A 25902-nucleotide genomic window follows, 5' to 3' on the forward strand; every position below is an offset into this window, starting at 1 on the left:
AGTGGGTCTCTTGTAGACAGCATATGTACTTGTCTTGTTTTTGTATTCATTCAGCCAGTCTATGTCTTTTGGTTGGAGCATTTAATCCATTTACCTTTAAGGTAATTATCGATATTTATGTTCCTATTACCATTTTCTTAGTTGTTTTGGGGTTTTTGGGGGGGTTTTTTTGGCGGTATGTGGGCCTCTCACTGTTGTGGCCTCTCCCATTGCAGAGCACAGGCTCTGGACGCGCAGGCTCAGCAGCCATGGCTCACGGGCCCAGCCACTCCGTGGCATGTGGGATCTTCCCGGACCGGGGCATGAACCCGTGTCCCCTGCATCAGCAGGCGGACTCTCAACCACTGTGCCACCAGGGAAGCCCTGGGTTTGTTTTTGTAGGTCTTTTCCTTCTCTGTGTTTCCTTCCTAGAGAAGTTCCTTTTGCATTTGTTGTAAAGCTGGTTTGGTGGTGCTGAATTCTCTTAACTTTTGCTTATCTGTAAAGTTTCAATTTCTTCCTCGAATCTGAATGGGATCCTTGCTGGGTAGAGTAATCTTGGTTGTAGGTTTTTCCCTTTCATCACTTTCAATATGTCCTGCCACTCCCTTCTGGCTTGCAGAGTTTCTGCTGAAAAATCATCTGTTAACCTTATGGGGATTTCCTTGTATGTTATTTGTTGCTTTTCCCTTGCTGCTTTTAATATTTTTTCTTTGTATTTAATTTTTGATATGTTGATTAATATGTCTCTCAGCATGTTTCTCTTTTGGTTTATCCTGTATGGTACTCTGTGTGCTTCCTGGACTTGATTGACTATTTCCCTTCCCAAGTTAGGGAAGTTTTGACTATAATCTCTTCAGATATTTTCTCAGACCCTTTCTTTTTCTCTTCTTCTTCTGGGACTCCTGTAATTCAAATGTTGATGCGTTTAATGCTGTCCCAGATGTCTCTGAGACTGTCCTCAATTCTTTTCATTCTTTTTTCTTTATGCTGCTCCCTGGCAGTTATTTCCACCATTTTACTTTCCAGCTCACTTATCCGTTCTTCTGCCTCAGTTATTCTCTTACTGATTCCTTCCAGAGTATTTTTAATTTCAGTAATTGTGTTGTTCATCACTGTTTGTTTGCTCTTTAGTTCTTCTAAATCCTTGTTAAATGTTTCTTGTATTTTCTCCATTCTGTTTCCGAGATTTTGGATCATCTTTACTATCATTAGTCTGAATTCTTTTTCAGGTAGGTTGCCTATTTTGTCTTCATTTATTTGATCTTGTAGGTTTTTACCTTGCTCCTTTGTCTGTAACATATTTTGTTGTCATTTCTGTTTTGTTTTTTTTTTTGATGTGTGGTGCTGTATTCCTGTCTTACTGGTTGTTTGGCCTGAGACATCCAGCACTGGAGTTTGCAGGTTGTTGGTTAGAGCTGGGTCTTGTTGCTGAGATGAAGACCTCCAGGAGGCCTCTCTCCGATTGATATTCCCTGGGTTCTGAGGTTCTCTGTTAGTCCAGCAGTTTGGACTCAGAGCTCCCACCACTGGAGCTCAGGCCCAACCTGTGCCCTGGGAACCAAGATCCCGCAAGCTTCATGGCATGGTAAAAAAAAACAACAAAGAAAAAGAAAGAAAGGAAGGGAGGGAGGGAGGGAGGGAGGGAGGAAAGAAGGAAGGAACGAAGAAAGAAAGGAGCGGTACAATATACTAGGAAAAATAAAACTGTAATTGAAACAACTGCAACAAGGTAAATTAAAACCACAACAGAAAAAAGAAACGAAAGAGGGGAGGGGAGGAAACAAGCCAAAAGGAGAGATCACTAACAAAGTATAAAGAGTAAAATAAAATTAGAAAAATAGAAGATTTATTAGGACAAATTAAAAAATCAACAACAATGAATCAACAAGGTAAAACAGAACCCTAATCTAAAAGAGGAAAAAAGAAAAGAAAAAAAAAAGCCTTGGGGGTGGAGTTTAGTTGGGGGGTGAAACTTAGGCAGGGGTGGGACATAGGTGGGTGGGTGGGTGATGTTTGAGCGTGGGGCGGGGCCTAGGCAGGCTGACGTTCAATTGTGGGGCGGGGCCTCTGCTTAGGACCTGGCAGAAGGGGAGAGGCAGCATGTGGTAAGGAGGGCCTCTGGAGAGTGGAGTTCCGGAGTTTGGAGGTAGGGCCCTGAGTGAGCATGTGTGGGTGGAGTTTAGGTCCAGCTCGATGGAGGGGGTCTCCGAGTGTAGAGGTGGGGCACTGGGTGGGGGTGTAGGGGTGGGGCTTGGGCTCTGAATGGCAGGAGGGAGGCTCTGAGGGCAGAGGATTAGGTCCTGGAGCCCAACAGGCTTCCCAGTGCCTAAGTGGACAGGGAAAGCACTGGCCCCGTTCCCTTCTGTTCCTTCGTGCACCTCCCCCACTCTCTCTCCCAGGGTCTCCCCCGTTGCTGCTGGACCCCTAACTGTGGGTGTGTCCTGCTGGGTGTAGGAACGCCTTCCCTCCCCCAGACACCCCTCAGGGGTGCCATTCCCAGAGGTCTGGCCTTTACTTCTGCTCCCCCTTCCCTCCCTCCCACTCCCTCAGGACCCGCATGGCTGGAGGGGGCCTAGGTGGGCAGAGGATCAGGCCCGGCATCTCAACGGGTTTCTGGGGGTCTAAGTGGGCAGGGGAAAGCTGGCCATGCTCCCTTTTGATCCTCTGCCCTCCCAGTGGTTCCCCAGTTTCCCGCTTTGGGCCTGGGATCCCTTCCCCTCCCCCAGCCACCCCTCAGGGGTGCCAGCCTCTACTACTTCTCCCCCTTCACTTCTCCCACACGCCACGTCCTACCTGATTGCTGGGGGTTCCTCCCGTCCCCTTAGGTGTCTGTGGTCCCCCACCAGTGCCTGGTAGGTGCCCTAATTGTGAGGAGACAAGAATTACGTGTCCTCCTAGAATGCCAATTTGACTCCGCCCTTCATTGTAGCTTTGATTTGCATTTCTCTAATAATTAGTGATGTTGAGCATCTGTATGTCTTCTTTGGATAAATGTCTATTTAGGTCTGCCCGTTTTTTCATTGGGTTGTTTGTTTCTTTGCTAATGAGTTGTATGAGCTGTTTGTATATTTTGGAAATTAAGCCCTTGTCGGTTGCGTCTTTTGCAAATATTTTCGCCCCTTTCATAGGTTGTCTTTTCATTTTGTTGATAGTTTCCTTTACTGTGCAAAAGTTTTTAAGTTTGATTAGGTCCCATTTGTTTATTTTTGCTTTTATTTCTTTTGCCCTGGGAGAGTAATCTAAGAAAATATTGCTACAATTTATGTCAAAGAATGTTTCACCTATGTTCTTTTCTAAGAGTTTTATGGTGTCATGTCTTACATTTAGGTCTTTAATGAGTTTGATTTTTGACATTGGGGTTTGGCTTTGGATGTGAATTCTCCATTATATAGACAGTTGAATGCATGGATGAGTGAGGAATGAGTGAAAGGTAGGACATGGAAATAGGAGTTTGGCTATTGAGAGGGAGAAAGGGTGATAGCGAGAGGGAGAAGTGGAGTCAAAGTTTCTTGTTTGCTTTAGGACAGTAGACTTATGTTTGTTTAAATTCTGGTGGCAAAGATGGAAGAGTGGTGAAAAGGGATAAAGTGTAAGGTTCCTGAGAAGGCTTGAAGGGTTAGGGTTTAGAGCACAGGTGTATTGGCGTTAGATTGAAGAGAGCTACTGGATTGTAACAAGAGGAAAGAGAGTAGATGAAAGTGCAGGTTTGTGAGTTGATGGGAAGGTGAGAGAGTGCCTCTATGTTGGATCACAGATTTTCCTTTTCTGTATCTCTCCACTTCAAGTTATATGAACATATGTCAGGAAATGAATAATTAAATATGCTTTTAATGCAGGATGGCAACCAAAAATTTTAACATGATTTAGGAGTTAAGTTTTTTATTCTTAAGTACTCTGGCTTCTTGTTTGCCTATGCAGGCCATCCTGCAACAAATAACCAGCCCAAATCTCACCCCCCATTGTCCAATGTACTTTGTTAGATACCACAATGGTGCGTTGCCTGGGTTTCAGCAATCTTGAGTATATTCCTAATATCAGCTTAGGAGTGCTTCTAACTGAGATTTAAAGGATAACCAAGAATAACACTTGTTTGTATTTACTCAATGACTTTTTTTTTAAAGTAAAGAGAGTTTTCTGGCCTTAAAGATCTCAGTTTGGAGTGTCTTACTCTTTTCAAAATAACATCTAGTGTGGGGAAAAACAGCTTCTAAAATGTAAAAGCTCTGCTGGGTTTTCTTTAGAATAAAAATGGTCGTATAACATTGTAGAGAACATTAGAAATGGTGTGAGTGAAGTGCTTAGCATAGGTCTAAGTAAAGCAGCTAGATTGTAGTGCAAATGATGTAACTATATACACGGTTTATGTCAAAAACTATAAGAACAAGAGATATTGCTTATCGAACTGAATAGAATTGTTAAAGAGTCATAGAATCTTTTTTGTGATATGTATTTTAAAAGTTAAATATGAGCTTTATTTTTTTCCTACTATAAAACAATACATATTCATTGTAGAAAATATAAAGAAAGCAAAAATCACCCCAAATCACAGCATCCTAAAACAGTAATCACTTTTAACTTTTTGGTCAACACTCCTCCAAATCCTCCAAACATTTCTTTCTAAGAGGTATTATACACATATACATGCACATACACATATATGCATGTACCTATATATATATTTTTTACATACATGGCATCATGCTATTCCTTTTCTACAACCTGCGTTTTTGACTTAGTGCATTGTGGACATCTTTCAATACCCATGAAAACATAGCAAAATCATCAGTTTTATGACTGTGTGGAATACCATTATATGATTATTTATAATGTATTTCATTAATTCTCTCTTAATGGACATTTAGGTTGTTTCCAGTGTTTCACTAAAGTAAATCATGCTGTGATAAGCATCCTTTACTCTGATCAAGGTGAATGGCACATTAAAAATTATTACATATTGCCAAAGTGACCTCCAGAAAGACTAGTCCAAATTATATTTCTAAGGACAGTAAATGAAAGTACTTGCATTCCTACATCTTATAGCCAACTCTAGATATTGTGAAACTTTTTAGTACTTGTGCATTTTATAGATGAAAAATTATGTTTCAGTATTTTTTATATGTATTTCTTTGATTGCTAATAAAGTTATGTTTACTGGCCACTTGTTTTTCCTCCTTTTATGAATTTCCCCTTATAGTTCTTATCTACTTTTCTGTTGGTTCACCCTCCAGTATTTAAAGGTGAGGAAACTGAGGTCTAAAGAAATGAAGTGACTTAGACCTTGGTCACCCAGAAATGTAGTGACAGAATTGGTAATCATAGCATGTTAGAGCTGGAAAGGAATCTAAGAGATCATCAAGTCCCAACGCTCTAATGTTACAGATGCAGAAACAGAGGCCTAAAGATATTAGGTGATTTACCTAAGGACAGCCACACAGCTCATTAGTGACAGAACCAGGAATCTGAATCATGTCTCATGAAGAGGGAAAGGCAAGTAACATTTTTGAGCCTGCTATGTTTCTTACATGTACTTTTTCACTTAATTCTCTCTACTATTCTGCTGTTATTCCCATTTGAACAGATGTGGTAACTGAGGTTCAAATAACTTCAATGATTTGCCCAGTCACACACCTAGCTATTTGCAAAATGGCCTAGAATCCAAGTCTTCTGATTCTTAATCCAGGGGTAGTATTGCCTCTTAGAGTAGTAACTGTCGATAGTAGAGTTACATAGTAGATCTGTTTCTTGGCTTCATTCAAATACTCATTTGATAAAATATGATTTGCCTCTTAGGAGCTTGTAAATAAAACTGCCTCTGTTTAGTAGTTCTTATTTGATACTGGACACCAATCTGACCGTGAACTAAAGGAACTTATCATTGTAAGCAAAAGCTGATTAGAAGCCACGTCTAATGATTATTGAGTGAATAGAATTGAGATCCATGAGCTAGATATGACCTAAGTTTTGTATGGTAGTGATGTCTGGGTTGAAACTCTTAGTATCATCTTAGAATTATTTTTATTCCATAGAGAATAAAATCTTAATATATAAATTGATAATGACATTTGGGTTCTCTGAAGTGTAAAATGGATCTCAAATCATCAAGGGGTCAAATAGGAACAAAATCGAAACCATGTCAATAGCATCCTCCATATCTCTAAAAGAGCCTGTTAACCTTCATTTCTTGACAGGGCACAGAATTTCAAAATCATATTAGAGCTGATTTGGTTAGGGCTCCGTCCTATAGAGATGTACAAAGATGACTATTGACCTGTGTATAACTTTGTTGACACTCTTGGTTCATGCATTTATGTGGAAGTTAGTTGGTAAACTCTATGTTCTCCGTTTCTGCTTTCCAGACAGATCTTGTGTTTGGGTTGATGTTTTTTAAACCTGCTAGTTTTATGTAAGTAAGTTGGGGAAAGTGGAAGAGTGCAGCAAGTGATAGAATCATTTTTTTCCTTCACAGAGAATTTTATAGGCTTGTTGAATAGAGGGACCAACAATTAACTCACATTATTCTAGTCTTCAGCAGTAGGGATCTATTAAGCTTATTATTTAAGAAATAGACATTATTTCTTTTTTTTCTTTTTTTTTTTTTTGCAGTATGCGGGCCTATCACTGTTGTGGCCTCTCCTGTTGCGGAGCACAGGCTCCAGACGCGCAGGCCCAGTGGCCATGGCTCATGGGCCCAGCTGCTCCGCAGCATGTGGGATCTTCCTGGACCAGGGCACGAACCCGTGTCCCCTACATCGGCGGGCGGACTCTTAACCACTGCGCCACCAGGGAAGCCCCTTATTTCTTATCTTTGGTATTTTTCTGATTTACTTTATTGGAATAAGAGTTAAAGTTTAATTAAGACTTCTAGATTCTGGTAAAGTTTAGAGGTTTGGTTTTGTTTCACCTTTTGTTTGTTTGTTTTTGTTTTTCCCTTCCCTCTTGTAGCCTTTGTCACTAGAAGAATGTAAAAAACAGTTGGGTAGTTGATGGAAGTGGTATAGCTAAAACTATACCACTTTTAAGCTCATGCAAAGGTGGTTACATAAAGAGAATAGAGCACTAATTCAGTCTATTAACAAACAAGTATCACCAGAAGTAATTCCTATTCTAGTATCAAACATAATAGTCCTTTAACATCTCCTTTGGAATGTTGAAAAGAGATCAAATGAAACCTTCAGAATGGTCATTTATAGGGGAAGAAGAAACCTCCACTTTCATTCATCCATTGTAGCTCCACTTTCTTATTTTAATGCTCAGTCCACAGTGGCTATGGTAAAAGATGTCCTGCATCTACAGAGATGGCAGTGGAGAGGGGATATCGCCTTTCTGTTTATTGCTTGTTGCAATTTGGCCTGTTTACAGACAGAATTGCTGTGCGGGTGCTTCTAGTGGAGAGCAAAGGAAAACAAGGTAGCAGCAAGAAATCAGCATTTACACATGACCTGTGAATTGGCTAATTTTTAACATGCAGTTAGTTAAGAAATAATTACAGCCTGAGGAGTCATGACCTCAACTTTTCATCATCTCCATTGGATTGTGCCTCAGTTTGGAAATGAAGGAGGTATACGGGAAGTTTTAATTGTACCTGTGTGATTTATCCCTAGTCAGCTCTTTAATTTCTTCTGGCTGTCTGAGGTTTCCGACATGCTGTAAATTTCCCCAACTTTTTCATTATCTGCAATTTCTTTATGACTCGTGAATCAGAGTGGAGAGAGAGTGTGGATTTACAGCAGAGATAAACATGTCCATAAAGTCTGTATCTGTGTCAGTAATTGTACTGCTGTCAGTGACTGTCCTGTTTTACAGGCCTCTCTTGGGAAAGGAACCGGCTTCACTACCAGCAGCAGCAGTGAAGTGCTTGCTTTGATTTGCATTAACTTGCTGGGAGATTAGGTAGGAATGGTGGGTAGGAACTGATACTGGACCTTGGCCTCTCTTGTTTGTTTGCCTGTTTGTTTGTTTGTTTAAGGTCAGATGACTTCATGTTGGATAACTGTTGAAAATAGAACATGTACAATGTTCATTTTCTAAGTGAAAATGCAGCTTATTTTTTGATATGGTAGATATGAAAAATCCTTTCTAACTTCATTTTACACAACGCATTTAAGATGATTTTCCTTTTCTATTGCTCTTGAGATAATTAAACTTGGGTCTTTTTTCCTCTTTCCGTTTTCCTTTTCTTAGAGTTAAAACACGGAATTTCTCTTTTAGAACATTCATTCCTCTTCAAGAGTGGAGCCAGCCAGAGTCTTGATGATGACTATGTCTGCCATGTCTTAATTCTCAACTGTTAATGGCTCTTTCCTGACGGCTTGAGGTGGTGTGCCCTCAACCATTTGCCGTGAGAAAGGAAGTCTTAAAATAGAGAGAAATTCTTCATATTCCTGTCTTTAAAGACCCTTCAGGAATTCTCTAGTGTTTGCTTTTTTTCTAGCAGTTGTGAAAAGAAACTGAAGTTACGAGAAGCCCTTTTAAAATAGATGGAGAAGCAAACATATACTTTTCTTTTTTACATTTGATATTTGAGCAGATCCCTCAAGAATCAAAACTGTCCTTGCATATCCTAAACCTTCTGCGAGGTAGTTTAGAAGGGTAGGAGGCGGCAGTACAGTTTAACAAAGAGAGGATAAGATGCATGATAAATCCCAACCTTCAGTCAGCCCATGAGTCCAAATAATATGGAGAGTTATCTAGTTGATAACTTTTATCACCTTTTACTTCTTCTGCTTGCATTCTTTTTGCCATCTTTCTACCAGTAGATGGGAGAGGGAAGATTAAAGGAGATGATATAACACATAATTGTTTGGCTTTTTTCCAGAAGCTGTGGTGAAAAGTATGGTTAGAGAAAACTATGGCTAAAATGAAATTTGAAATTATCTGTGGTTTTAATTCTTTATCTCTCCTATTTGCCATAATAGAGTTTCTTCTTACTCAACGAGGGATAAACTGCTTTCTTTGAGTGAGAGGAATAAGCTACTTAGACCCCTTTAGTTACTGTTAGTGAACCTGCCCTCTGTTAGAACAGGGACCCTTTTCCACTCATTTTCTTCTTTCCCATCATGCCAAGCAAGTGTTCTTCATGGAATCGGCTTGTGAAGTTACATTGTTACCTAATTCTAGTTTGGGAAAACATCTAGTACTTGGTTTTACTAGGTCCAATTTAACAAACATGTACAATAACCTAAACCAACCAAATAAACAAAACTTCGAGTTACCCTCTTAACTTGGTGCTGTAACATCCTGTTTTGTTTTATGAATTTAAAAAATTGTTTTTTTTAGTGAATGCCATATTGGAAGTGCTTGACCTCCATTTTGCTGTAGACCTTTATTTTTTCTTTTGTCTTTTATCCATTTTATACAGCTCAACTATAAACACATTAAGTTTGGACTGAGATGAGTTTCATCTACGCCTGCCTGCTCAATTAGTCAAAAGAAGAATAAGAGGTCCGTCTAGGTCTGACTATAGAAATAAGCTTTCTGATTTGCTCAGGTTGAAAGGCTTGTTATTACTAAGACTGTCTCCTCCCCCAAAATAATTTTATAGGTGGGGAAAGTGTAGTATTCTAGCTTTGCAGGGGAAGCATTTTTCTCCTGGTTGAAGAGAAAATAGTTTATGGTTATCTCCTTCTGTTTCTGCTGCCCTCAACTGTCAAATTCAGTAAAAACAAGGGTTTAATTAGGGAGCAGTCTCACAGTGTTGGAGGATAATGACATTAACAAAGAAAAGAGCAACTCAAGAAAAGATTATTTGAATACTAAGTTGTATACCTGCTATTCTCTGAAATGGCTCCACAGCAGGGATTGATAACATTGTATTAAAGGTTTAATAAACATAGGCACTGGAGAGTGATTCAGTAACATGTCTCACACTTGAAAAAGCTCAGGCAGTGTCTTCCTCCCTTTCCTTAATCAGGCTGAGAATGGAATCCAAGAGTAGCCAGGCTTGAAACTAAAGGCAGGGCTGGAGTATTGATCTGTTAATATTTGTAGAAAGGATAATTCTTGGGTGAAAATCCTCCTATGGTGGTTTACTTTTTTAAGATCCCAGACTTCCTTGGCGCTATAGGTTAAAAATAACTTGTTTCAAACTACCAAGTAAATGAGTATCAATGCCACGAGTACACCAGAAAAAAAGCCCCTGTCCACTAGCTTAAGAAGAAATCCCCTTGTCTTCTTTTCCTCCACTAGTTCATTATGAAAAAATTTTAAACATCCAGTGAGTGCCCCATATTTATATATAATGGGAATATTTATTTATTTACTTATTTATTTATTTCTCCCCTCCTTGAACTATTTTGAAGTAAGTTTCTGACATCAGGCACTTTACCCCTGAATACTTCAGGATACATCTCCTAAGAATAAGGACAGTTTCCTAAATAATAATGCTATTATTACATCCAAGAAAAATTAACAATCATTGCAAAATACCTAATATCCTTCCACATTGAAAATTTCTCAATTGTCCCTAAATTTTGTGTAGCTTTCTGTTTTTTTAACCAAGATTCAGTCAAAGTTAAGGCATTGTAAATGCCAATACATTCTTGATAGGAGAACATTTAGTGCTCCTATCTAAATTCTACACACCAGCTCTTTTAATAAATATTTACTGAATTTTTCCTATGGTGAACATATATTTACTCAAATGACTATCATTTTCCTCTAGAATATTGAGTTTCAAGTTCTCCCTCTACACCAAGCCTGCTTTATCCAGCTTCCTTAATCTATTTCTGGTATTCTCCCCTTCCCCTAGCAGAATTAGCTGTAGAATTGATCTTTTCTCCAATAACTACTCCACTCCACAGTCAGAGTAATAGTTTTGAAACACAAATTGACATATGACCTTATTCCCTTCTTAAAGCCCATCAATGGCTTCCCATTGCTCTTAGTTAAATAAAATAAAAAACCTTTAACTTGGCCTCACAGCTCTACATGACCTGGCCTTTGTCACACCATGTTCATCTCACACCATGCTTCCCTCTCTGAGGGAAACTCCTAAAGAGGAAAAAGTGAGGTAAGAATTCAAGGAACACTTCTTGGAAGAGATGAAACTTAAGTAGAAATGGCTACTTATTTGGCTTCCAGATATTAATGGCTAATGTTTGTATATGGGAGAAAAGAAGACACTTGCAACTGAGAAGCAATTTGGGGGTATGAATTGGTTAGAGTACTAGAAAATGTGGTTGGAAAAGTGAGGAGGAGCTAAATTGTGGAAAACCTGAGGAATCATTTTCAAAGGTCTGGTAGCCACCCTCAGAGAGAATTGAAGGGTGTGGTGATGGGTCGACCTAAGAGACCAGCTAGGAAGCGGTTGCAGTCCAAGAATGCAGTAACTGCTTGTACTAGATAGGAGGGTATGAATGCAAAGGAAGGTTATTTGCGGGGGGAAATAGATATGAAATTGTAATAGACTGGAGAGACATGAGTCAAAATGATTTCAAGATTTTAAGCCCTTGTGACTAGGAGAATACAATTTAAGGTGGAAGTGGGTATGCATTATAAAACTTCAGTTTTGTTTGCCAAAGTGTCAGTAAGGCATCATTGAAATGAATAACTTAACTATCAAGGTTATAGGATAAAAGATTGTGGCCATCAGGTCTATTAGAATGAGGTTCGGGGGCTTCCCTGATGGCGCAGTGGTTGAGAGTCTGCCTGCCGATGCAGGGGACACGGGTTCGTGCCCCGGTCTGGGAAGATCCCACATGCCGCGGTGCGGCTGGGCCCGTGAGCCATGGCCACTGGGCCTGCGTGTCCGGAGCCTGTGCTCTGCAATGGGAGAGGCCACAACAGTGAGAGGCCCGCGTACCACAAAAAAAAAAGAATGAGGTTCAACTACATATAATAAGAAATCCAAAATAATTGTGGCTTACACGAAGTAGAATTTCTTTTTTCCCCACAAAAAGGAAGGCTGGAGGTAGTTAGGTACAGACTGGAAGGGGAGCTCTACAGTGTCATCAAGAACTGAGGCTTCTTTTCTTTTCACTCCACTTTCTTGGTGCCTGGCTTCCATCCTAAAGGATACCTCCTGGTCTAAGATGACTGCTAGAGATCTAGGCATTGGGCCTGAGCTGTAGGCCAGAAGAATGTGAGAAGGGAGAAAGACAAAAAGGGGCACCATACAACTGACTCCTTTCCTTTTAAGCAGCCTTCCTGGAAATCCCACAGAATTCAGTCATCTGGACTGACTGACCTAGCTGCAAAAGAATGTAGTCTTTTATCCTGAGCTGTAATTTTGCTGGGTAAGAATTGGGGTTCTTTTAATAAGGAGGAAAGGGAGAACAGGTATTGGGATAAGCAACCAACATTCTCTGCCACAGGGAACGAGAGATCTGTGCAAGAGCAATGATTGGTCAGTAGAAGTAGAAGAATGTGAGGTGATGGTTATGTTGAGAAGCTCAAAGTTAGTGATTTTTGTATGTATGGATGTTAATTTGTGAATTGGACTTCATTCTTATAATTTGTTGATTATCTTGTGTGAATTATAAATAAAGGGTAGGGACTGTTTCTGTTTTCTTTACTGTATGTTTGGTGTTCCAAAAATGAGTGAATAGCTTTTAAGAGATCTTGCAGACCTTTGTCTTTGGGGGGTTGGTTTCCAAGGAAGTAAATAGAAGATCTCAGCTTTTTTTTTTAATCTTTAGGAGGCAAACAACTCAAGAAATGGTCATCTTTTAATATTGACTGTTTTTAGTAGTCAGCTTAGTAATACTTATGTATACTCAGCAGGTTCTGAGTAGATAGTTCTAGTTATGAAGAGAAACACTTGGTTCTCTGATTTCCACATATTTATCAAGATTCTAAGACAAAAAAAGAAGATTGTTTAAGTAAAATTTTGTTTTATGCGAATTAGCCTGGACTAGGGAATCCGAGGGCTAATTTTTATCTTCACTCTGTCTCACGGCTGGGCCCCGTGAGCCTTGATTATAAAAGTCTATCAATATTGTTGAATGAATGATTGAATTATTTCTAAAGCCTGATATTATGTAGGCTCTGGTGATATTACTGTTTAACATAGTAGAATTTGCTTTATAGCCAGTAAAAAAAAACTGTAATATCCTTTATTAATATATTACATAATATAATTATTAATATAATTACATATATTATTAGTAAGCTATTTTTATAATGACTCTATTGCTAGTTTAAAAAATCTAACTCCTAAGACTACGTTTCAGCAAAATACATAAATAGATTCATTTAGAAGCACTTTTTGAAAACTTGGCCCCAAATGCCAGATAAAGCTCTCAGATTTATGCTGCTTAAAATAGTGAAAATCAGTGTTTTCCTCTTCATGTTTTGAGACAGCTCCTTACTTTCCTTGTAGCACTTTGTCTGCTGCCGAGTGTGCATGATTTTGCCCTACTTCTGGTAACTGGATTCTTATCCTCTCAATAGCATCAGTATTAAGCCAGCCTTCTTTACCTCCTCCATCCATATTAAACCTGTCTTGGAAAGAGTCTGTTTATTGGATAATAGAGCTACACTGGGGCTCTGTGACAGTATCTTTTGCTGCCTCGTTAACTCTGGAGCATTAGAACAAGATAAAAATGCCCTAAAGCCTCTTATCTGATGTCTGGTGTAACCTGCTGAAAGCAGGAGTGCTATTAGTTTATGTTAGAAATCAAACGGCCCTCTCCAGTGCAGGAAGTACTGATTAAAGCTGAAGTGTCCCTGGAGGACTCTACAGCTGTCACAGGGGTGGTAGCTGCCCTCACCAAAAGGGATATCTGGGCCAGAGGTCCCAGTGGGGTGGTGCCTTAAGAACACACACGTGGCTGCCCCAGCTGTTCTGCTTTGCCTAATGAATTGTTTTACAAGAAGAGGCTGGGTATTGTCATCACAAGCTGCCTTCCTTAGGGACTGGAGCAGGCCAAATAATAAGTAATGTTAGTGATGGTAATTGAAAAGTGATGGCTCTCCTGGGATCTTTATAGCCTGGAGCTGGTTGGCACTTGTGGATTGTCTTGTCCTACCAAGGCCCTTTGTGAAGTGTGCCTTTTTTTTTTTTTCTCCCAATTTCATAATAATGTTGTGATTTTTTTTTTTCTCCCCTTCCCACTAGAGAAGTTTATTGGCAGAGGCAGTCTTAGGAACATTATAGTGGCTTTAAGTACAAAAGGAACAGCTTTGGCTTTTTCATTAAATTATCAACACTGCAATAGTAACGAAGGGCCACCACATCTTCTTAGTCTCTTGGGGAACCGCTGCAGAGATCTCTCCAGACTTTTAAAAGAACATTTTAAACTTATACAGATAATTCAATCTCTTGATTTAAAAACTTTTTAAAAATAGTATGGGAGAATATAAAGTGAAAAGTAAAATCCTTACCTGCTGAACTTATCTGAGGAAACCACCAACAGTTTCTCCATGAACTTTTCCAGACATTTTCTATGCATTAGTGAAGTTTATATATGTTACCACACACAGATGAGGTCATAATACGTATACGTAATGTTTTGTAACTTGTTTTTTCCTCCCCACAATATATCTTAGATATCTTTCCACAGCATTTCAGATAGATCTAACTCTTTGTTTCTCAATTGCTGCATAGAAATTCATAGTATGGATATACCAATGCCAGACTCTTTGTTGACAGTTTGACTTGGACCTATGAGTGAATACTTACTGTACCAATTGGTTGCAATGACTGATTTGTGTTCTATGGTTCAACCTATGATTTTTACATGAAGTGATTTCCTCTCTTCAGGAATGTTGCCTTTAGTTCCGGGACTGTTTTAGAATAGAAAATACTAGAGGCAAAACTTATTTGGAGGGATGGTGTGAGTCTTGTCATGGATCATCAGCTGGACATATGTAGTGATTTGCACCCTACTGTGTGTTTTAAATTCTTTGCTTAGTTAAATGAGAAGTGTTCTGTCCCAGATAGGTGGGGAAAACAAATAGCCTTTAATGGATGTTGTCTAAGGCATTGATTGGAGGCTTCCTCTAAAGTTGAATGAGTGTTTTCTCCCCTAATTTTCTACTTCACAAGTTCCAAGAATCAAGTTATGAATGCATTAATGGACTTGGGTAATGATTTGTCAGCACGTGAAAATGAGGACTTAGGTTTCTTGTGTAACAGCTTGGCTAACAAAGCAAGCTTGTGCCTCATGAACTTTAGGGCCCTTGCTAGGAGTGGCAGTGTGATGAATGAAGCAAAGCAATTTTCCAGGAGCATTTCAGGTCAGTGATGGGAGAAATCAGTTGTCTTCTCAGGCAAACAGAAACCTAATTTTAGTTGCATCTGTCTTCAGTAGAATCTATGCAAATTGAGTGGTAAAAATTTTTACTTCCGTCAAAAGTAGGAACATTGTAGGTCTTTTTAAACTCAAAGCCCTTTAGACTAATTCTCTCAACACTTCAAAGTTCTGATTTGCCCAAATGTTGAAAGATGTCATTCTAATAAATTGTGAAATGCCAACCTGTTTTGTTTCAAGTTTCTTACACATTTTCCCTCTCCTTGATGTTAGTCATTTGAATTGTTATACAATGCTTAACTTAATACTTGGAGGCTATTATTAATAACAGTTACTGTTTATACCCAATTTACTTCTTGTCCAAGCCTTCAGTATTGTTGGGAAACATAGGTATACAGAGATTTTCAGGGGCTCTTGTGGGTGTAGGAGGTCCTCTAGACCTGCGCTGTCCAAAACGGTAGCCACTAGCCGCACGTGGCTATTTGAAGTTAAATTAATTAAAGTTAAATAAAATTTAGAATGTAACTCCTCAGTAAATGCTCTCGGGTAGGCACACACGGCTGCTGTCTGCCATTTTGGATGGCACAGACATAGAACACTTCCATCAGATGGCACTACTCTAAACTAAAGGTTGGCTAACTGTGGCTCACAGCCCATTTTTGTATTCCCTGTGAACTAAGAATGGTTTTTACATTTTTAAAGCGTTATAAAAATAAAACAAAAAATGGAAGAATATGAGACAGCGACTGATTGTGGCCCACAAAACCTAACATATTAACTGTCTGGCCCTTTACATGAAAAGTTGCCTGACACTTGGACCTATGTCCACTTCTCTTGATAACATTTCAGCTTTTCTGATCAAGTTAGGTTAGGGGTTTCCCTAAGCTGTCAGAAGATTGTGAATCTATCGAGCAAATTAGGCAAATTTAGAGCAAAGTTTCTTTCTATAGACAGACTGCGGAATGAGTCCAGAGCTCACACAAATTAGTTCCCTGGAGCTAGCACAACCGGGATGAGCTTTGAAATAGGTAAAATTCTTTGTAGTATAAATGGTCGACTTGCAACAGCTTTGTGAATAATACCTACAGTGTGACAGAACATCATTCTGATTTTGTACACTATTTTGTGTCTTTTAAGTACTTATTCTCTCATCTTAATTCTGAAAGAAATAGAATGAATACATTTCAGCAGACGCACTTGACCTTTCAACAAAGAATTTACCGTGAAGGTTTTTAACTGTTCAATTTGTTTTCGACTGTCAAGTTACTTCAGTCAATCTCTCCTAGGAAAAATGAAGCAAAGAGATTCTTCTGCTGATATTCTCAACATCTGAGAGAATCTTCCCTTGCCAAATGTAGCTCTAACAATTTCTCATTAAATATAAAGCTTACAAAATCTGCCTATAAAATGAGCATCTGGCATTTCTGTGGTAAATTAGAGAGTCAACTTGTTGCTTTCAAGATAGAACCTTGGGGGGCTTCCCTGGTGGAGCAGTGGTTAAGAATCCGCCTGCCAATGCAGGGGACATGGGTTTGAGCCCTGGTCCGGGAAGATCCCACATGCCGCAGAGCAACTAAGCCCGTGCGCCGCAACTACTGAGCCTGCATGCTGCAACTGCTGAAGCCCGCGCGCCTAGAGCCCGTGCTCCACAACAAGAGAAGCCACCGCAATGAGAAGCCTGCGCACCACAACAAAGAGTAGCCCTCCCTTGCCGCAACTAGAAAAAATCCGCACGCAGCAACGAAGACCCAACGCAGCCAAATAAATACGTAAATTTTTAAAAAGATAGAACCTTGACATTCACGAGGGAACTTTGTGAATTCCCAAGTTTGTGATAACCTATAGCATATCATTTTTTGCCGTAAAATGCATTAAGATGTGGTTGAAAAAAATCAGTTTACCCCTTTAGGCTTTTGATGTAAATTATTCCATAATTAGAAGTAACTAAAGTAACTCTCCCACTAAAACAAATGTTACACTACAATATATTAGTAGAAGCATTAATTTGAACTTCTCTGAATCTTCATATTCAAGGTAGTCATACCAGATAATTATGGACTGTATGGTGAGATCATGGAACGTACTGAACTACAGAAAAAGTCACATTTCAACATTAGCTTTGGAGAAAGAGGCAAATGGTAGAGGAAACAAGGAAATCATTGTGACACAGCATTCTGAGGGGGAACCTTCCTGAAGTGATAGCTTTTTTCTAAAGAACACTATGAATGGTAGCTATGTATTGCTTTATTCCCTGGTACAGAATCAGTGCAAATTTTATTACTGAAAGCTCTGTTCACTGATCATAACTTGTTTTGGTGTCAGTTAACAGTTTGCCATGTTAGAACTTTGACTAAATTTATGAAAACCCCCCAAATTTCTTCTAAATCTTCAGTGTCTTCCTTTTTGTCATTCTTTGCCAAATCATCTCTAAGTCTTCTCGCTCTTCTGATTCTTCCATGTCACTTTTATGTGTGCCCTCCAAACCTTCGCCACCCTCTTGTCCTGTCAGTATTAATGGTATACTCTTCATTATCTGTGAAAATAATCTCCTTGAAGTCATATACTGCCTTCTTTCATAAGGCATGCCAGTAAGCATCTACCCTTCTGGATCACCCAATAATACTTGGATCACACCCATAATATTTCTTATATAATCAAGGATGTACCTCTTCTAAAGCTGGCAATTACCAAATTTGAGATCTTTGTCCACAGCACTTTATGATACCAGTGAAAGTATAGCAAAGTCATATACCTTGAGCTTGTGTTCTACACTCCACGTGGAAAGTCAGAAGCATTAAGGGGAAGGAACATCACCTTGACTTAGAGTTGTAAACTATAGTCCTTAAGGATAGCCTTGCACATTGTCCACGATGAGGAGAACTGAAATTCAAGCTTTTGAGAAATTAGATATTTCTCTATTTCTGGCATAAAGTATGTATAAAACCAGTCCAAAAAACATTGCCCTGTATCTGAGGTTTTTTATTGGTCTGTCACTATTTGGAAAGGCGTTCTTTTTATGTCCTGAGGATCTCAGATCAGTAGGACAAACATAACTGATCTCAGATCAGTAGGACAGGCATAACTTTTTCTCAACAATTACTACAAAATAGGTAAGTCAGTCTGATCTTAAACTCTATAAGCTCTATAAGGATATGTGAGCATCTGGGATTTTCACCCCTCAATTCCCAACACTTATATCATTTGTACATGATAAATATCTAATTGTCTAATAGGAGCTTACCTTTCCTCTTTCATGATTTATGTTCACAAAGGCATTTTCTTTTAACATGTCAGTTTTACCTATGTTAAACAATTTCTTGTTATGACTTATAATCCTTCCTTTTTATGAACCCTTTAACTTTACATTTTCTCCCAAATCACATTGTGGTCATAAGTCCCATGTTTCCTGTATCATTCTCACTGCCTTTTCAGCTTTCATTAAAGTTTCTCGCTCGCTCTCTCTGTACGATAAATGTTTTGATAAAAGCCTGTGCGCTTGCTGCAGCATTCCCACACACTTCTGGATATGTGATGGAACTATTCATGTCACGGATCTGAGCCAGCCTCACGAAAAGTATTCCAGCCATCCTTTATTCCAAATTTGTAGAAACTTTTAGTCCTTTCTAGTATCCATAGTGTTATTTTTACTATGTAAACGAGTACAAATAGGGAATATCAGAGTCACAGTGAGATGCAGGCGGTGAGTGGACTGCTAGGCTCACTCACTAGCTGGATGACTTGCTCCTTCAGTGTGTGTTGGTGAGATTAGTGCATCAGCAAAATTGCAAGTAAGCTCCTGTGTTATATTGACTTTCATACTTTCATGGTTGAAATATCATGGATATTAAAGACTTTAATTCAGATACTACAACTCTTACATTTATGAGTTGTTCAGAATAACTTGCTTTCCTACTTAAGTATAAAGTATAGAAAAATTCGATTCTTTGGTAATGGCATTATTTAGCATTGTATAGAATGTTGCAGTGTAATTTTTCTCTGGAATTTTTGTGACACTGTTAGAAGAAAATAAATGGTTTTTGCCACAAATGAGATCTAATAATTATTTTCTTTAAATTAAAATTATATGGGACTTCTCTGGTGGCACAGTGGTTAAGAATCTGCCTGCCAATGCAGAGGACCTGGATTTGATCCCTGGTCCGGGAAGATCCCACATGCCGCGGGGCAGCTAAGCCCGTGCGCCGCAACTACTGAGCCTGTGCTCTAGAGCCTGTGAGCCACAACTACTGAGCCTGTGTGCCACAACTACTGAAGCCCACATGCCTGGAGCTCGTGCTCCGCAGCAAGAGAAGCCACCACAATGAGAAGCACGTGCACCACAATGAAGAGTAGCCCCCGCTCGCTGCAGGTAGAGAAAGCCCACGTGCAGCAACAAGACCCAATGCAGCCAAAAGTAAATAAATAAATTTATTTAAAAAAAATGAATTCTACCCTTAGAAATTACATTGGATTCTGTTTTTATTGTTCAGCACTAGTGTGTGAAATGAGCATATTCCAATATGGGCTGTCCCCACCTACATTAGCTTTGGTGTTAGGTGGGTATAAGCAGTGAGATCCCAGTTTGCATGATTAATCTTGTAAGGACTATGGATCCTTCCATATATAGGTAGTTCCCCCTATACTTTATTTAGGTCAAGAATGAAGCTGGTTTTGCAGAAATTAACAAGTAAATCCTAAAATTCACAGGGAAATACAAGAGACCCAGAAGAGCTAAACAATCTTAAAAAAGAACAAAAGTGAAGTCTCACATTTCCCAGTCTCAACACTTAATATAAAGCTACAAGTAATCAAGATAGTGTAGTACTGGCATAAGGATAGCCATACAGATCAATGGAATAGAATTGAGAATCCAGAAATAAACCCTCACATTTATAGTCAATTAATTTTTGACACGGGTGCCAGATCATTCAATGGGGGAAAATACATAGTCTCTTAAATGGTGCTGGGAAAATGGAATATCTACGTGCAAAAACTCAAGATTAAACCCCCTACCTTACACCATATACAAATATTAATTCAGAATGTATTATATGGTCCTTCCCTGGTGGTCCAGTGGTAAAGAATCCGCTTTACAATGCAGGGGACGTGGGTTCAGTCCCTGGTCAGGGGACTAAGATCCCGCATGGTGCGGGGCAACTAAGCCCATGCACCACAAACACTGAGCTTGTGTACCTCAACTAGAGCCTGGATGTCACAAACTACAGAACCCACATGCTCTGGAGCCTGCGCGCCACAACTAGAGAGAGAAAACCCGCATGCCACAGCTAGAGAGAAACCCATGCACTGCAACAAAGGGCCTGCATGCCACAATGAAGATCCCGTGTGCCACGACTAAGACCAGACGCAGCCAAAAATAAATAAATAAATAATAAATCTTTTTTTAAAAAATGGATTATAGACCTAAATGTAAGGGCTAAAACTATAATACTCTTAGAAGAAAACATAGGCATGAATCGTTGTGGCCTTAAATTAGGCAGTGTTTCTTAGATATGATAAGGCATAAGCAGAGAAAGGAAATAATAAATTGGGCTTCATCAAAATGTAAAACTTTTATGTTTCAAAGATACCCTCAAGGGGCTTCCCTGGGGGCACAGTGATTAAGAATCCACCTGCCAATGCAGGGGACACGGGTTTGATCCTTGGTCCAGGAAGATCCCACGTGCCGCGGAGCAACTAAGCCCATGCGCCACAACTACTGAGCCTGCGCACCACAACTACTAAAGCCCTCATGCTCTGGGGCCCATGTGCCGCAACTACTGAGCTCGTGTGCTGCAGCTCCTGAAGCCCATATGCCTAGAGCCCATGCTCTGCAACAAGAGAAGCCACCACAATGAGAAGCCCGTGCACCGCAACGAAGAGTAGTAGCCCCCACTCTCCACAACTAGAGAAAAGACCGTGCACAGCAACGAAGACCCAACACAGCCAAAAATTTAAAAAAAAAAGATACCATCAAGAAAGTAATAAAACAGCCCACAGAATGGGAGAAGACTTTTACAAATCATTTCTATATTGTTTGATAATCCAGAATATATAAAGAACTCTTACAACTCAACAATAAAAAGCCCCATTTTTAAAGTGGGCAAAGGATTTAAATAGACATTTCTCCAAAGAAGATATACAGATGGCAAATAAATAGATGCAGAGATGCTCAACATCATTAATCAATAGGGAAATGCAAATCAAAACCATGAGATATTCACATCCACTAGGATGACTATAATAAAAAAGATGGACAGTAACAAGTGTTGACAAGGATGTGAAAAATTGGAACACTTGTGCATCACTGGTGGGAATGTAAAAATGGTGCAGCCATTTTGGAAAACAGTATGGTGGTTCCTCAAAAAATTAAAAACAGAATTACTATATGATCCAGCAGTTCCACTTCTGGGCATATACCCAAAAGAATTGAAAGCAGGGACTAGAAGAGTTATTTGTACACCCGTGTTCACAGCAGCATTATTTGTAATTGCTAAAAAGTGGAAACAACCCAAGTGTCTATTGATGGATGAATGGATAAACAAAATGTGTGTTCATACAGCGGAATACTATTCAGCCTTAAAAAGGAAGGAAAATTTGACACATGCTGCAACACAGATAAGATTGAGGATATGCTAAGTTAAGTCACAAAAAGACAAATACTATATGACTCCACTTATATGAAGTGCCCAGAGTATCAAATTCATAGAGACAGAAAGTAGAACCATGATTGCCAGGGACTGTGGGAGGGGAGAATGGGGAGTTATTATTTAATGGGTACAGAGTTTCAGTTTTACAAGGTGAAAAATGTCTGGACATTGGTTGCACAACAATATGAGTATACTTAATGGCACTGAAATGTACACTTTAAAATATTTAGGATGGTAAAATGTATATTATCAGTATTTTACCACAATTGAAGGGTGAATTTTATAGTATGTGGATTATATATCAATTTTAAATTAACTTATATGAGAAAAAGAAGAAAACACAGAAATGAAACCAGTCTAGGAAGCCCAAAAGGATGTGAAGAAGTCCATTTTAGGCTCCTAACTGAAGGGTATTTTTTTGATGTACAGTAGTTGGCCCTTGAACAGCACAGGTTTGAACGGTGTGGATCCACTTATATATGGGTTGTGGGTTTTTTTCCCCAATAAATACGTACTACACACAACCGATAGCTGGTTGAATGCAAATATGGAACTGGAGACACTGATGGCCAACTGTGAAGTTATACCCGGATTTTTGACTCTGCAGGGGGTCAGCGCCCCTAACCTCCATATTGTTCAAGGGTCGACTGCATCCCGATTTTGTATTCCACTTCCTTCAGTTCATGAATGAGCCCCTTCTACCTCTTCTCTTCTCTTTATTCTTTCCCAAAGTAGATTTGAAATATCCTGATCATCCTTGGTACTTATTTTAACATCTGACCCTACCAAGGGGTTCACATCTATTTCTTAGGATTTAGATATTATCATAATAAAAAAACTATGGCCAACTATGAAAAGGAGTGTTCTAGACCTTAGATGTCAAAAACAAAAACAAAAACTCCTCTCAAGGCGCTTATAATCTGATTAGGATGGCAAGGCAAATGTGTACAAGAGAGCATGACTAAGTGCCACTTGAGTACCACAGGAGTTCAGAAATGAGAGATCATAGTGGGCTGAAGGTGGCTGGGTAGAGTCTTTTTTAAAAAGTGATATTTAAACTGGAGTGAAAGAAATACTCTATATCATCATTGGCAAATTGGTTTCCTTCTCTCTGTAAGATTTCATGTAAAATGTAGCATTCCATGCAGCAGTTACTATTTGATTAACCTGCACAGATACTTTTTTATCATATCCATTTCCCTTGCTGGCAGTTTCCTAGTATAGTAAAAGGCATCGCTTGTCTGTCTACTTGTCAGGTAGTTAAATAGTCAGGGAGGCAGAGTAACCTTACACTGTAATATGGAGCCTTGCGGCAACCTCTCTGGGTTTACCCTGTTAAGCCTGTTAAGTGGCAACAAAGAGAAAAGAAAGTAGCCACCATCAAGCATTTCTGGCATGAGCTGAGTTTGACCTGCACCTTGACAATGATGTTGATTATTTCTCCTTTCTGTGCTGAATGGATTTACTACCCATCAGAGTCTCACAGATCCTTAATTTTTAAAAGAATATTGATTTTTTTTTTAGTCTTCTACATGTTAAATATTAACCTCCTTATGACATGCAGCAATGATTTCTGAATTTTCATTAGGCACAACTCATTGTTGATGCACTGAAGCATTTGGTTACTATTGCAGCTAATTCTTATTTAAATAAACAAACAAGAGTCCTTTAAAAAGATTAGCCAGAACAGTTTTAAAAATTCACAGCAGCACTGATGTACATCAGCTCTGGTTTGGCAGACTGTGACCCAGGGCTGTGCAGTGTTTTATTATGCTCAGCTACATAAGGACACATCCTTATAGCACCACTTTTGTAGCAGATATTTTTATAACTCTACAAAATGATTAGGCTGACGTAGAGCAATTCTCTATATTCATAGGTATTAAAATATTCTGGCAGCTGTCTCCTTTTTGCCTTTAAGTTGAGACATCATGATGAGATAAGACCGCACCAGGACTGATCAGTACATGAATGAAGTTAGGCATGGAATTCTCACGTTATTGACAAGAGTCTTTGTCACTATAAATAGGAGAGATCTTGGAGGAGGGATTCCCATTATAGTAACTCCAATTCAATTCCAGTAATATTGTTGGATTTTGTTTGTTTTGTTTTATTTTCTGAAACCTCTTTACTTCAAAATGCATTCCGTGTAATTAGATAGGAAGGAAAAATGTCTTTGAATTCTAACTAAAACAACTTAGCTGGTCCTCAAAAACATATCTTTATCTGGGAGTTTGAGGTATTGACTAGAGTTTAGAGAGTGTTTAGGAGAACCTGGATGGAAGAAACCTGCTGGTAAATTGGTATTGGTGTACAGTTACATGGGAGACAGTTCTCAAGATAGGCTTCTAGGGACCCCTGAACTCTAGGTCATAGTCCTCCAGGGGAAACTGAGAATCTGGGAAGTTCTCAGGCTATGATCTGAGCAACTCTGACCTCTCTTCCCCAAAGAACTCCCTACCTACTTCCAGGTGTCTCAGGTTCTTCTAACTGGGGACAATTTACGTTTGAAAGATTGGCCCTTTGCTGAGAAATTTATGAGACTTTAAATGGCATGTGATTATTGGTACAACCATTTTGGAAAGCTGTTAGGCAGTATCTACTAAGGCTGATCATACTTATAACCTATGACCCAAAGATTCCAGTGCTAGATATATACCCTAGAAATAGAATTGCAAGCATTTGTATACCAAAAGATGCATAGAAAAAATACTCAGAATGGCACTATTCATAATAGACCCAAACTACAGCAGCCCAAAAGTTCTGTGTCGGTAGAATGAGTAAATAAATTATGTTATATTTGTACAGCCATGAAAATGAACAAACTGTTGTTACATGCAACAACATGAATGGATCTCAGAAATGTAACCTTGAGTAAATGAAACTAGACACAAAAGAGTACATATTATACTGTATCAAAAACAAGCAAAGCTAATCTATGGTGGTATAAATAAAAATAATGGTTACATTTGGGATATGGTGGTGGCTGGAATGGGGCATGAGGAAGGAGTTTTCTGTGGTGCTGGCAATGGTTCTCTATACAGATGTACGTGGTTGCCACACAGATGTGTTCATTTTGTGAAATTCCTCATATGTATACTTATGATTTGTTCTTTTTTCTGTGTATATGGTATACTTTACTTTTTTTTTTAATTTAAAGTTAGTGGCTAAGATAAAAATTGAAACTAATTCACTCTGAAGTCTTATTGCCAGTCTGTCCTTAAATTGAAATGATAGCCCTCACAGCCTTTCTCGTTTCTTATGGGAAGCTCATGAAAGAAGGTTATCAAGCATTAGTAGTTTTCCAGCCAGTTAGGAAAGAAGATGTTGAAGAGGAAGGGAACCAACCCCCCAGATTTCAAAATATCGCTTAGAGCAGGCCTTATGTATTGGATAAGAATAATAGGAATTGTTTTCTGGGGTATTTTTGTCATGGGTAGCTGTGAGTGTATACAACTTTTTGTGCCTTAAAAGTTTACTTTTAACATAAACATCCTTAGTATTAAAATTTTTGTTCCTGGAGAGTCATTAAATGAGGTATCACTATAATAGAGAATAGTGATGAATGTGATTCAGTAGATGGCAGTGTTCCCTTTGAAGTTTTTAGTTAAAATGTGGGTACGTGGGGGGTAATTCTTGACAACTTTTTTTTAGTAGGACTGATAAAGTGTCACATGCTGGGACAAACAGACCAGAAAGAACATTTTAATATTGTTTTTCCATTTGTTGTTTCATGTATTACTATTTTGATTGAACCAACAAGATTTAGAGTCCACAAATCTAGAGGACATATTTTCCCACATAAAACGCTAGAATGATAGCTTGCAAGAGGAAGTTTGTTTAATGTAGTAATGCTTTTTGTGGGTTTTAATAGATAGAATATTCAGGAAGGATTTGAGCATGTCTTTGTTCTGTCTTGTATTTGTGAATATGTATATGTCACGAGTGAGACAATATACTGCTTTGGACAAAGATGTCATTGAAATTTATTGATGAGGAAATTAGGTTGTACTTGAGCATAAATTAAAAGAAAAATTGAAGTGATTGGTCTGTTTTTGTTGGTAATTTTAATACAAATAAAATGC

General features: G+C 38.9%; 1 protein-coding gene across 7 annotated transcripts in view; it reads left to right on the forward strand.

Moving 5' to 3' along the window:
* Window positions 1-25902, forward strand: part of LIN52 (lin-52 DREAM MuvB core complex component) — a 119609-nt gene that overhangs the window by 43277 nt on the left and 50430 nt on the right. For 2 of the 7 annotated variants that reach the window (XR_004348545.1, XR_004348544.1), the window contains exons 6-7: window positions 5362-5469; window positions 6586-7872. The exons of 2 other annotated variants lie outside the window; for them this stretch is intronic. Coding sequence is in view for 1 of the 5 variants with exons in the window: in XM_032623421.1 (XP_032479312.1) it covers window positions 16460-16461 (2 nt within the window). In the remaining 4 variants the exon portion in view is untranslated. Of the gene's footprint in view, window positions 1-5361; window positions 5470-6585; window positions 7882-9340; window positions 9424-16459; window positions 16650-25902 lie in introns of those variants that run through there. 3 more of the 7 variants (XR_004348546.1, XR_004348543.1, XM_032623421.1) reach the window with 3 other exon arrangements.

The sequence above is a fragment of the Phocoena sinus genome, chromosome 2 (genome assembly GCF_008692025.1).
Source record: "Phocoena sinus isolate mPhoSin1 chromosome 2, mPhoSin1.pri, whole genome shotgun sequence".
NCBI classification, from domain to species: domain Eukaryota; kingdom Metazoa; phylum Chordata; class Mammalia; order Artiodactyla; family Phocoenidae; genus Phocoena; species Phocoena sinus.